Source organism: Monopterus albus, unplaced genomic scaffold, assembly GCF_001952655.1.
Source record: "Monopterus albus unplaced genomic scaffold, M_albus_1.0 scaffold21.1, whole genome shotgun sequence".
Classification (NCBI taxonomy): Eukaryota; Metazoa; Chordata; class Actinopteri; order Synbranchiformes; family Synbranchidae; genus Monopterus; species Monopterus albus.
In genome coordinates, this window is record NW_018127901.1 from 3677703 (window position 1) to 3692204 (window position 14502).

Here is a 14502-nt window from a genome sequence, read left to right on the forward strand (position 1 = left end):
CAGTTACCCAAGCTAACCGTTAGTAGGCACAGAGTACAGGCATCCAAGGCCACTAGGAGAAGACCTATATTATACTCAGATACTCCCAAAGCTCCCTGAAGCTCCTCTGTGTGACCTACCCTGTGTTAACCCCACCCTGGCAGGCGTGGCTTCAAACAGAGCATTTTCCTCATCTTTTAGAGTATCACTTCTGTGCCTCTGTGTAGCCCCAGGACGTGCCTTCTCAGCCTCCTGGGGCTCAGTGATATCACATAACCCTTGGCAGCTGTTTCCCCACAAACCTGCTGTTCAATGTGTAAATAGTTCAGAACTATCCTGTTACATGGCACGGGCTGACAGATATAGTCATCAAGGAACACAATATCTTGGCAGATATGCAAATGTATGTAAATGACAGTTGTTTCAAATAGTTTTGGTTAGGGTGAGAGGTTGTTGCATGGTGGCGGCTAAATGACAGGGTCAACACCGCAGCTGAGTTTGCCTGATTCTTTATTTTCCTCCAAAGACCGTGTCTGTAATAGTAAGAAAAACAACCCCAGAACATTTTTTATGTACAAAATAACCCCCATCTCCGTCTTTTTTTGGAGGGAGTGACTCAACAGGAGAGGAATGCTCTCCAAGAGTGCTGAAAAATGCCAGCATCTTTTCCAAACAGTCTCTGCTGAAATCTGGCTAAGCCCGGGGAAGAGTGTCAGGGTCAGTGATTTAGACGACTGCAGCCGAGGTGGGTGTCGCCTCACGTACTGCGGCTCAAGCCAGGGAATGAGGGGAGGGCGTATGGTGAAGAAATATACCTAAATCTGGCAGCACACATTCTGGCCCACCGCTCTACGACAAATGACATCATTTTGCCATGGAAAGAAAGCTGGTGGAAACTTGCAGCAGGAAGTCAGCTGCCTGTTGGTGGCTGCCATGTACTGTGGTTAGAAAAATATTTTTTCCAATGTCAAATGCTTTCCCCAGACCCTTTCTTCTTCTTCTTCTTTCTGCATTAGTTCAGTGAATGTTACTCTTCTTATAAGGCTGCATACAACTCAGCCTATTTTTAGCCTGTTTTTAATTCCTGTTTTCATCTTTTACATGGACTTTGAAAGTATGATTCCTGTGTTTTTACTGTAGTTCCAATTAATAAAACCATGCAGGTAAATGCTTATCACAATTAACTAAACATATTGTTAAATAAGATCCAGAAACATATCCAAGTCACTCCTTGTGCATGTTCACAGCAGAGAATTAGTGTGAGAAATAAAACTAGTTGCATTCTTTTTACCATTAAGTAAGTTGTGGCTCACTTGCCATCCCAGACACATCAGGCAGTCAGGGCACTACCTTGCCTCTGCCTGAAGTTTGTGCCATGAACATAAGCTTATTTCAGGGGTTAATCACATGTCACTTCAGAAGGCAAACTGCCATGACCTGACACTACTCACCTGGTGATTACAGCCTCACGTCATCGGTATTTACTTCATGGCGACAGGTTATCAACACCATCACTCAAAGCTCAAGATAAACTGAGTAACTTTACTGTGGCTTGAAAATAGCTTTGCCACTCATTGCTTACAGTCCAGCTGAATGTGTGTTTACATTTGATCTAGATTCATATCAATTATTACTGCACAGAAGGAAATGGGATTTGGGTCCAGAGAAGCATGCTCTCTCAGTCAGCAGAAAAAAAAGCATGGACCTTGTAGTGCCATGTTTCCAGAAGGTGGCTTTGCCCAGAATCACTGAGATCTGAAGTGGTATGGGCACCACAAAGGATACATCTGAGCTAAACCCTGGCGATAACGCTGTCTCCAAAACAGGGTTTTCTCCCTGGGAAGACATCAGACCGATGGTATTCAAATAACTGTTTTTATCCTTTGAGCAGCCATTACACTGTGGCATAAAGTAGAAAGACACTGGGGTAGTGCACTGTGTTTCACACAAAGGGAGCTCAAAGTGCTCAGGCTGCATTGGGCTCCTCCCTGCTTTAACTGAATCTAGAAGCACCATTACAATTTAATTAAATGCAGCACAGTCCCTTTAGATCCAGGAATGACGTGGCTGGGGCAGTGGCAACCAAAACAGAACAGATAGTTTGGTCTTTTGATATTTCACAATAATCCCAAAGAACTTAAAGTGGCTGTTAAACAATCAGTGGGAATGACATTTTATTCTATCTGCTAATGTTTCATTGCCGCAGCTGAGCTCAGATCTGAGATGTTTGTTTCAATGTAGATTACATTTGGAAAAAAGGGTAGAACACAGAACAGCCACACAGAATCTGTCCAAAATAACAAGCTTTCAGGACCCTGAGCGTAAACTAGACCAGCTGACCATCTGTTGCCTCCACTTCCATCCTCCAGTTCTTTGTAAGCCTCTCAACTCAGGGTGCATTGTCTAGCATAAACATATGGCAGGGTCCAAGCACCTTATTAGTGTACATTACCACCGGACAAATCGCATTAACTTCCAAGAAGGTGCCATGGCCATACATTCTGAACCAGAGGGGGTACAAATACATGTGTTAATGACAATTAAGCAATCTGTATTCTGACTGCTGCAGCTGCTCTGAGTGTGCACACTGCTGCGAGGGCATTGCAGGGGGCTGATCTGAAGGAAACAGCAGCAGCCACCTCCTGGGAAAGGCTGCGAATTGCCCTCAGGTGCTCAGTCTAAGCGCATGTTTGAGCGTCTCTGCTGGTACATCAGATAATCTCTTCCTTCAATGTATGACTGACTGCTCACAGTGTCCAAACAACCAGGTTTAATAAACCGAGAAGTCCAGGATTGGTTGACTTAAGAAAGATGGATGATTGTGTAAATTTATGAGACAGCCCATCTGTGGCCTGAAGCTTAAGGCTAAATGGTTAATTACACTTTATGGACTGCAGCTAGACTGTGCTCTTAAGGGACAGCGTAAATAAAACACATCATTACTCAGGGGGAGAGAACTAGCTGCCATCGAGGTAAAATTGGCATTTTTCTGCCTCTGAGAACCTGTTGCTTTGCGACAAAGCTTCTTTTAATGCGCCCCCGTCCAATAGCCATGAATCGCCTCGGTGGAGCTGAGTGCAGGGTGTGAGCTGTCCCACTGCACAGTTTGCCAAACATAACAGAGTAAACAGAGGTTTTCTCACAGTTAACAAGCAACAGAGTGAAAGGGATATCGCAACAGAACACTCAACGGTGTTACCGGTGTAACGTGGAAAGAGTCTTTCTAATATGGCAAGCTCGGAGGCATCCGTCAAATTAAACCTAAAATGTTATATGGTGTGTAAGTTATTTATGGAGTGCGGCGTCTGAATGCGTTTGCATAATTTCTTTCCCATGTGTTACGATAGCGTCTGGCGGTTTGCAGGCAGGCAAGGAAAGCTTGTCAGCAGATGAAAAGTGCTGCCTGTGGTGAAATTTAAAGAAGTGATTTGCCTTTTGCGTTTTCAGTGCAATGGTGCTCTTACAGTATTTGCTGTGTAGTTGAATATAAGGAAATCCCTATTTAGCAGAGCATTTAGGGACCGTCCAGCGAGTGTTTTTTCATTTAATAGTGACACAGCAAAACCAACAGATCATGACCAGTGTGGAAAACATATAGTATAACTTGCTTATAATACCATGCTATAGTTTTCATATATTAGGCCATATTAATGTGAAATATTACTTTGGAGTAGTGTATGAGTGAAAGCACACACGTGCATATACATACTGTATGAGCCTGGTGTTTTATTTGGCTACGTCTTGTGTTGCTGCTCCACTGCAGACTGGCTGAAACCCTCAGAAATGGACTCCATTAAAGATTTATTGTGGCATGTGCTGGACAGTGATCTAGCCATGTTTTAACACAGTGTTATCAGTGTTTATATAGAACTTATTAACTTTATATTTCCATTCGGGTAGAGATTGATAGGTATATGCTCAGGTTAAATTTTATTCATTGTTCTTCTTTAAAACCTGTCGACAGACAGGAGATTGACATCGTTATTCAACTAATCAAGTCAGAGTTAAATAAAAATCAAAAGGACTGGAGGGTTTATACACCAGATTCATGGGAGCCATTTAGAGAATAAAAGATCCTGCTCTTAAATAGGCATGGTCATTAAAATTCTTTATCTGCTAAGCGGTCGTTTAGACCCCCAAAAGTTCCCATCCCCCACCAGCCAAAAGGCCATATACAAACAGTGTGGTACTATGGAGTGATGTACTGGAGGGATGTGAAAGACACAGGATTTCTATGCAACCGTATCTGCTATAATAGGCATGGGCTGAGGGATTTACTGTGCCTTCTCTTTAATAAACGTGACCAAACGCAGTGCATGCCAATGCGCCTCGAGGACGCTCACACACAGACTCGCACAAACTTGAAGGAAAACACATAAAACAAAGAAACAAATACACAAACGCTCACAAGAACCAAAAAAACGTGCATTAATGTGCAGGTATCTGCGAGTTCAGACACAGGCACTGCACAAACACAGACTCATGGACATGAACTAGCTCACACACCAGTTTCTCTGCTCAGTTTAATCTCCTTTACATTTTCTTCTCAACGTTAAGGTGACTAGTTTCATTTTGATGTTATATGTTTGAGGATTTACAAAACACACTCACTCCAAGGTACTGTATGCCATGTTGGAGGAAAAACACTTCATTTCAAAATCATCTACAGTGTCAGAAACTCTAACACACACCAAACATTAAACAGTAAAAATCCTCCAGACCCAAACTAACCCAGGCAAATCCATACTGCAATGCCTATATGCAATAATAACAACTCTCTAATTGATCTAACTGATGACTCAAGTTAAATTTCTTGGTGATGACCCAAAATAAATCGTGACTGGACAAATGTAGGACAACAAAATTTTAAAAAAAAGCTTCTGGCTACATTACTCAGAATAGTATAAACAGAAAAAGGTGGATCCAGTGTCTTATAATGTATAATGTATAACGTATAATGGAATAAAGGCTAACAAACTCTTTAACTAATCAGCTGCAAGAACTCACAAACGGCCAGCTGCTATATGTTTTCTACAACAACTGATGCCTATTTAAAGCCATGAACTTTAAGTATTCCTCTGCTGAGACCTCAGTGTCTTACATTCTACCAAGCAGGCATAACTTGAATGTTGCTAAGCAGTGACTTCAAAATCTGATTTGCCGGCAGCTGATCCAGATGTTGACCAAGCAGTAAGATCAGCCAAGGACCCTGCAGCTCCGAAATATCTCCCGATATCTGCACATCTAGTTAACTCAGAAATGCTGTAAACTACTTTCCATAAACAAAACATACAAAGAGATAGTATAAAAAGAAAAATATCCCAGCTCTGACCTTCCAGTTCTTTCAACAATGTGCCTTCCAAAACACCTTCATGCAGCTTGTATGGATGCCACATTTATGGGGTTGTGCACACTTTTTCAAATAATGGTGGAAGTGTGCCATATTCTGCTGTTACCTCGAGCCAGAAGCCATTATGAGAACCAGCACCCAGCGAGCTCTTTGGTTTCCATTGCTTTCATGAGAGATTTTAGTCAGCACAGCAGAGAGGCTCCTGAAACGCTGCTCAGGCTGCGATAAATAAGTTTACTTCACTGAAAATACTGGAACTGGAGGAAGGATCACTACAGCGCTACATATGGGCACACAGCCCTGCTCCAAAATGTGGGAGTCAGTCTAGGGTTGCTTCACAGAACAAACATCATTTTTTAACAAATGAATAGCTTAGGCTCGGAGCTGCCAGAATAATACTTTTTAAGAGTCAGGATGACAAAACCTCTTCGGTCTTTTTTCTCTGTTACTTGGCATTTTGGAATAAAACGGGTCAAATACGACAATACAGGAAGATAAAGGCAGACTTTAACAAGTTAAGAAGAATGTCTGCGGTTGAAAATGGGTCGCAGTAGACAGAAGACATGCAGACATGTCTGCACCATCCACCTTCGGCAAGCCCTGCCAGATAGCGCCTGGGAGAACCATTTCCCCCACTGTCTCAGCTGAGGCCTCAAAAATGTGAGAAAATGCTTCTGGGTAATTTGGCCTCTACCATGATTATGGGGTTTTTGATATTTTGATATTCTACCCTAAATCCTCTTTCTTGCCTTGTCCTGTCAAAATATTTTGGAATTGTTGTCAGGGCTCTAAATATGGACTCGTTGTGAAACGTACAAAAAGGGATCGAATCTTAATTAGTATGTTCGCTTTTTGGGCAACTCTGTCCTTGTGGCATAGACCTCGTAACGGCACATGAAGCAAGAAAATCTTAACAAAACCTACAAAAAAAATAACAAACCTTTGCTACTTATACTATTATCTGAAAATGTAATTCTGTTGAATAGTTGTTGATTAATATACTGTTATAATGAAACAGTTACTCAGAATGTGACCATCTCTCCCACCAATATGCAAATTATTCCAAGATTAAATAATGAATACAACAAAGCCTCCTTAGTTATGGCAAACATATGTATCATGTTTAAAAAAGAAGATGGTCCTTGCAGCGCTATCCCTTTTCTCACTAAAGCCTTGCATAGTCAAAAAATACACAGCACTATGAAGGGTCACATGATCAGTGGAGGAATGAAACCGAACCGCCCTCAGACCATGACGGCTGCGCCAGAGCAGCTCAAGGAAACATATACTTAACTGGGATAGCATGTGATTTGGCTGCGACGGGGATATGCATGTACTCCCTTAACTGCACATTAACTGGCCTCTATGCAATAACAACTTAACCTTTTATCTGGTTATAACAAGCTCCATCGCTGTGTCTAAATAAACAGAGGATGCTATTCAGTCAGACTCGTTGAAAAGACTATTTAGCAAGCTAAAAACTCCCGAATGTTTAGGTCATTGTGCCACACAAAAAGAGGGCTCTGCACACTATGAGGTTAAAACGCTGTTTGTTGAGAGTGCTGCTAGTTTATGAAAATATTCTTTTTCAGTTGATTCTGCAGGCTGATTACAAAACATGTTTCTACAGAGGATTTAGTGAAATTCAACACAGACTGGCCTCACAGCTCCAGACTTCACTGTGACTGTACCTGAGTCGGTGGCTGTGATCAGCAGGATGTATTTCCCCTGAGCCTCGCGGTCCAGAGTCTGGGTCAGGCTCAGCTGACCACTGGACGACAGACTGAACACGGCCTCGTCGTTCCCACTGGTGAGCATGTAGCTCAGCTGACTGTTGGTACCTTGGTCGTCATCTCTGGCAACAACCTGGAAGAAAAAACACAGAAATGGGCCTTTATGGAGACTTTTTGACTGTTTTCTATTGCACAAAAAACATTTCCAGTTCCAGGTGCAGAACAACAGCTGTATGCACAAACAGAAGAAATGTAAAGGTAGCCAGAGTTAAAATAGCAGAGCATTTAATGACATTTAAAATTTGAATCTCTAAATAACCAAGTATCCAACAAAAGTATTAGACACAAATAGAATAATGTATCCTTCTGTAACATTTAGTAGAGGTATTGAGTGAATGTACTAAAAGCAAGACAATATAATTTTTGAAACATTCTTACAAATAAAAATTTGAATCCACAAGCAATGAAACGCTACTTGTCTTACATTTATATTGAATCAATGCGCTTAGTTACTTTCCATCACTGGAGCTACACCTGTGTTCTTAGGCTAAATAGATCAACCTGACACTGACATTTCAGTGTATTGATAAATGGATTAGCTGACATTAGCTGGATTGCAGTATCTTTAAATTCCAGGATGTTTTTAGTTGAGCATTCTTGCAATGAACATATTGCTCAACTCACACAGCTGCTACATCTTTCCACTGAAGACGCTAAGGGTTAATCACTATCACGGTGCTCTACAACAATCACTGAGGGAACGAAGGTCAATACTGATTCACTTTGTCTAATCAGACTTTCTCAGGGAATTACACAAAAATAAAAAACTCAAAGTAATAAATGCATCTTCCACCCTGCTGTGGAGATAAAGGGCCAACATTCATTCAGTGGTTTCTAAGCGTTAAAGTAGCAGCCATCTGATTTTCCCCTCATGCCTCAGCACTAAACTACTCACTGGTTTGCCCAAATGCATTGTGGGCATCCCAGGCCTTCCTTTCATGCATGCGGCTTTGCCATGTTAGCCTACAGGTCTGTGCTAAAAACCCACCATGCCTGGACACTTTCCTATCGCACAGCTGGACTCTCATTTCCTCAGAACGTACACAAGTGAAAGGCAATAGAGTTTCTCCATCATTGGAAATCAGTGCTTCCACTCCATTTTTTATATATGGCTCATTTAGTCATCAAGGTGGTCAGAACGTTAATTGGCTCGTCATGCAATTTAGCCCAGTTTCATATTTTGGTGAAACCCTATAAAACCCTAATTATGCAGAGCAAATTGCAGTCATATATCATTTCTTTATCATTTCAGTCAGGTACTGTATTTGTCATGGCATTTAGTAGAATAAGCCCACCAGGCTTAGTGGCTTAGTTCACTGTAAGCACTCACATACCTACCCTAATTAAGTTAGTGTTATAAGAAATTTGGTTAAAGCATTAGCTTGTTTAAGGTCTTGGACTCTCATTCTTCTTTTCACTCCGGAGGTCCTGCCTGCGAATGTTAATGACGTTCTACCTGCTTAAATTTCAGTGAATGTCCCCACAAAATATATAAGTTCCACATACTGACCTGCAGAATGCTTTTTGGTAGGTTCTCCAGGTTCTCCTGAACATTGACAGTGTAAGGAGAGAGCTCAAATACAGGTGAGCAGTCATTGAAGTCCAGCAACACAATATTGACTGTTGCACGGTCCACCCTGGGGCTGCTGCCACGGTCGGCGGCTTGTACCACCAGTGAATAGGATGAACGCGCCTCACGGTCCAGCTGCTTGGCCACTGAAATCATCCCTGTGACCGAATCAATCCTGAAATCAGAGTTAGTGTTGCCTCCTGAGATAGAAAATCGGATCTGTCCGTTGGTACCCTCGTCAGCATCACTGGCAAACACCTGGATGACATCAGTCCCCGTCAAGGTGTTCTCCTCGATCTCGATGTCGTAGATGTTCTGGGAGAAGCTTGGTGTGTTGTCGTTGACGTCCAGTACCATCATGGTCACATCCATGGTTGAAGACAGAGGTGGTTCTCCTTTGTCTGTAGCCACAACTGTGAGTGTATAGTTGGACAGCTCCTCTCGGTCGAGTTCCCCGACCAACGTGACGTCTCCATCAATTGTACCAATGCTGAACTTATTACCATAAGGTCCTCTGAGGGAGTACTCAACGTAACTGTTGGGGCCGCTGTCAGCGTCTGTGGCCTGGGCAGTAAACACCACCGTGTCCACTGGCGTGTTCTCCTGGATGTAAGTCATCCTCTGGGAGGTGAAGGTCGGCGCGCAGTCGTTGACATCCAGGAGAATAATTGACACCTGGGCAGTGCTGGTGAAGCGGGGCATGGGAGGTGGAGCCAGGTCGTTGACGGTGATCACCAGGTTGTAGAAGGACTGGGTTTCTCTGTCCAGGGCGTTCTTGGTTTGGAGGTCTCCTTCCTTGGTGATGACAAAGTGGCCCTGGGGATCACCTGATGCAATTTTGTAGAGGAGCTGAGCATTTGGGCCTGGAAAACACAACACATACACACAACAGTTGACACACACACACTATAATAAGACTATAATAATGGTAAGTGAATCATTTATGTTTTATTTACAGTGATCTGTTAAGACCATACTGGGAAAATGTGTTTAGATACAAATTCCAGTGAAAAATTAGTGAAAATTTTTATCAAATTCTATCAACTAATCTGATCCTTTCTTAAATTATCTAACAGTAGTTTTGTCTAGGCGATGCAGCAGAGCAGCGGTTGGCGCTGTCGCCTCACAGCAAGGAGATTTCGGGTCCAAGCCCCGGCCAACCTGGGTCCTTTCTGTGCAGTGTTCTCCGTGTGTCTACGTGGGTTCTCTCCGGGTACTCCGGCTTCCGCCCACAGTCCAAAGACATGGAGCTTAGGTCTAGGACTCTAAATTTCCTGTAGGAGTAAGTGTGGTTGTTTGTCTACATGTCAGCCCTGTGATAGACTGGTGACCTGTCCAGGGTGGACCCTGCCTCTCACCCAGTGTCAGCTGGGATTGGCTCCAGCCCCCTGTGACCCTATTCAGGAATAAGTGGTATAGATGATGGATGGATGGATGGGACGCTTGAACACAGTGGACCCATTGTTAATATTGCTGTTAAATAAATAAATAGATATATAGATAGATAAATAAAGGGGCTTCAAACAAAACACTCAACACCAACAAGACAGACAAAAGATTGATATTTTATATAAAGCTTGTGTTTTGTTCTCAGGCCGGAATTTGTTACTCTACTTGAGTTAATAATTAAAAAAGCTTGGTACCAAAGTTTAATTTGGGCAAATAGAAAGAATCAGTGACCTTGACTTAAAAAAACACAAACAGATAAAACAATACAATACAGCCAAGGTCAAATATTAATATTTCCGACTGATCCATTGTTCCAGCTGTGATTGTTAAATATGCTGAATGTGTCTGAATTAGGACTTATATGTGTTATCAGCATCCATTTCCACAAATTGTTTGTATGCAACAGCTGGAACTGTGGCTACAACTCTTGTCCCTTGTGTGGACAATTAATTCATGTTGTATGACAGATTGCTATCAAAAGAGCAACACCACTGCAAACCACTTCCTAAACTGATAGTGCACAGAGGCGCCCTTTTGGAAAATCCCTCACAAATGAGCCATTTATTTAAATGACATAACCACAATGTGACCAATCTCTCTAGCCTTGAAATCTAGCCTAATCTGCAGGACTCCACCGGAGCTGGGGGTTAAAACGAGCTTAAACTGAGTGCCTGTAATTCAACTCAGCAGAGTATTCACGTGGAAAGTGCTGAGACCTTCCCACACTCCAGCGTTTATTTACAGTACATAAGTAATCCCTTATCAAAAACCTGAGTGCTACTTCCACCCACGTTTAGGCTACGGTGTCTAGTGACCGCGGGGGGTCAGGGCTGAGGAAGTGCTAACAATGGTGGTGTTTTATTTTTACAGGGGAAAAACGACAACTATATATCTGAGGGGACGACATGGTCAGATTATGTGATAGTGGAGGAAGAAGCCAAACTCGGGTTGAGAACGAGGCAGTGCATTTCCCAGGAATGTAGGTCACTACGACCACATTAGGCCTTTGTGAAGCAGTAACTGCAATCCACCTAATCATATGGTGAGGATGTCTTAGTTCACCAAATAAGGTTTGAGAGCCAACTCTGTGTAGCCAACTCTCATATCAAACGAACAGGTTTACATCAAATGAATCTTGGCAACTCAATTGATTTATACACTATCAAAGTACATTACTGCTTAAAACAAATTCACAGAACTGCTCTCTTCAAATATATAGACATCTCTAGGATTTAACTTGGTTTAACTACAGTTTATAATATTTGTCTCCTGACTTCTTTGCATTAATACAGCTTATCTGGATTTAACAGTTTTGCAGAATGTTTCTAAATAAAGTATACTGTTAAAAATAAGTCGAGAGTCATCTGTAATCTGGTACTGAGTCAAATTAGTGCTGTACTTTGTTTCTGATTTTGTTTAATGGATGAAATTAAATGAATGACAATCTCAGATTGCCACCTAACCATTCAATTTAATAATTTAAATAAATATGAACAATAAAATAATAATAAAACTTCAAACTGTGACTTTCCTGATAAAATTTAACTATTGTGCAAAGGATAAAAAGACAAGGTTTTAGTGTCCCCTGCCAAAATATTTATGTTAGAAGCAAATATTGTCCATTTCATCATTAATAGATTTTTAACTCTACAATATTAACATTGACATTAGCCTAAAAATCTGGTAATTTTGGCTCAATTATCCTTTATGTATAGTGATTCCACCTCCTCTCACAAGTACGTACCATCATCAGCATCACTGGCTCCGACAGTGACAATATGGGACCCAGGTGGCAGACTCTCAGAGACAGATGTGCTGTACACGGTGCTGTTAAAAATGGGTGGGTTGTCGTTCACGTCCAGGACGTTGAAATACACTCTGACTGTGCTGGCCTGCCCCCCACCATCCTGAGCTTTTGCTGTCAGAATATAGAACTGCTGAGTCTCGTAGTCCAGTGGACGCGTTACGTTGAAAACCCCTGTCACAGGATTTAGGAGGAATGTCTCATCCTTGTCTTCCTCCAGTGAGTAGGTGACCTCACCATTCACGCCTGAGTCAGAGTCGCTGGCCAGGATCGCCGCCACAATGGAGCCTGTGAGAGGCAGGCGAGAAATTAGATTTCACTGCCATAAACAACAAAATGACTCTAATATATCTGCAGGGGGTTACCGGGGCTGTTTATTAATACCACTGACTGGGTGATGGTTCCACCAGCTGCTAAAATAATTTTTTTGGAATCACTTTTCTTAAATTCATTTTTATTTAAGTGTTTTAGGCATGAAGATACTGCTATAACTGAGCTAAAAGCTACCGATGAGGTCCTTTTATTGGTCCTTTGTTTGATCATAATTTAATTACATCTTCACTGGACATTCTTCTTTGATTTCTTACATGATTACCAACCTTTCTAGTCCTATATTTGTCTCTTTCTTGTTGCTGAAAGTGTGAGGAATGAAGGAGCTCTGCCAAACAGTTGTCAGGACTGTTGTAAATCCTACTGACTGCTGAATGTTTGGTATAAATCAAATATCAGTTACTGTCTCTTTGACCTATTGAACTCTTAATTTGTCCCTTAAGGAAAATGCAGAGAATTTGGGAGAGTTGCAACAGACATAAAAAACTGTTAAAAATGCAAAAAGAAAATGTACTCATATGAGCTGTTATTAATTTGAAGCTCTTAATGTCTTTAACAGAGCTGTTCTAGTCTGAAGGCTTTTGCAGGCGACAAAACATTCCGTCGTATGTCTACAACCTTCCAGTCTTTGTCTGCAATGTGTGGATTTTTGCATTGCACATTTGGATGCTTTACTGAGTGACACCGACATGTTACCTGATGTTGTGTCTTCAGGGATCTCAAATGAGTATGATAGCCGGGAGAACTTGGGCGTGTGGTCATTGACGTCCTTGACGGTGATGTTCAGCCTCATGTCTGACGACTGTTTTCCATCATCTGCACGAACCAGAAGGGAATATTTTGAACGGCGTTCCCGGTCCAGTTTCTTGGTGGCGATCAGATCACCAGATTCGGGGTCAATCCGAAAACTGTCATCAGCCCCACTGATGATGGTGTATGTCACAAGAGCATTGGGGCCCTGAGATGAAGACAGGGAAATACATATAGGTTGTGATAGATGATATGTAGTCTTTTCTTTACTATACAAGTAACCATAGTAACCTGAACTCAAATGATTTTGCACAATTAAATCTACATGTTTATTGCACAAAACCATAAACTTAACATTGAGCAGAAATGTGGAGTCAACGTTTGTGGTGTTTACATGTTCATTGTTTTGAACTGACTGAGCTCAAGTCAGGCAACACAACACAAACCTAATGTTAAGTCAATATTTGTAGAGTAGACTTTCTAGAACATTGTTCCAACTCAGCCTCCCTGGACTGAGAGCCAAAAAAGGGGTCAGTAAGTTTGACTTCACTAGGCTTTGTCTCAAAGGTACTGTACGTCCTCAGGCCACAGAGAGGAAGAGCATCATGACTACAAGTATCAAAGCAACTGTCTGGTAGGAAATCAGATTATTTACCACACGACTCCAGATCAAACTAGTCTAGCATGAATGAAACCCTTCGCTGCAGCTTCTTCACCAAGACCCTGTATAAAAGAAGGAACTGTGGTTTTAAAAACACAAATTAGAACTGAGAAATCAACAGAAGATGAAGAGGAAAGGATAAAAGAATTATACCCAGTCATGCTCATCTGACCTGAATGTCTGAAAATCAGCTCTGCACAAACATATTAGCAAGACACTCTGACATTTCATTGGTGAAGCACAAACTTCAAAGTGAACATTCTATATCAAGGAAATTTTATTGATATTCATCAGTAATCAAATCTTAATATCCTCCATTACACACAGCAAAATATCTCCCATCATATCATGTAATTTATTGTTAAGCCCTAAAGATTTATATTTTTTTCAAATGGACACTATGTCAGTGCAGCAGGATTATTTCAACTTGTATCAACTTATTGAATTTGAAGAAATGATGAGCATCTTGAACAAAAACTCACTAGGGTAAATTTCTGCACGACAAAAAACAATTAATTAAACAAATGTTTTGAAATCCTCTGATAAAAAGAACTGTTCAAACAACATCAGCAGATTGTGTCATTTGATTTAAGAAAAAAGTTTTAGGATTTGATTATTGATGAATATTATTTGATATGACAATATACAGGTGCAGCTCAATAATTAGAATATCGTGGACAAGTCCATTTATTTCAGTAATTCAACTCAAATAGTGAAACTCGTGTATTATATACATTCAGTACACACAGAATGAAGTAGTTTAAGCCATTGGGTCTTTTAATTGTGATGATTTTGGCCCACCTTTAACAAAAACTA

General features: G+C 41.3%; 1 protein-coding gene across 1 annotated transcript in view; it reads right to left on the reverse strand.

The window, feature by feature from the left end:
- Positions 1–14502, reverse strand: part of fat4 (FAT atypical cadherin 4) — a 98711-nt gene that overhangs the window by 28800 nt on the left and 55409 nt on the right. The window contains exons 3-6 of the mRNA XM_020594047.1: positions 12972–13233; positions 11886–12233; positions 8633–9555; positions 7021–7195 (exon numbers count right to left, since the gene is read on the reverse strand). Of these exons, the coding sequence (XP_020449703.1) occupies positions 7021–7195; positions 8633–9555; positions 11886–12233; positions 12972–13233 (1708 nt within the window). The remainder of the gene's footprint in view (positions 1–7020; positions 7196–8632; positions 9556–11885; positions 12234–12971; positions 13234–14502) is intronic.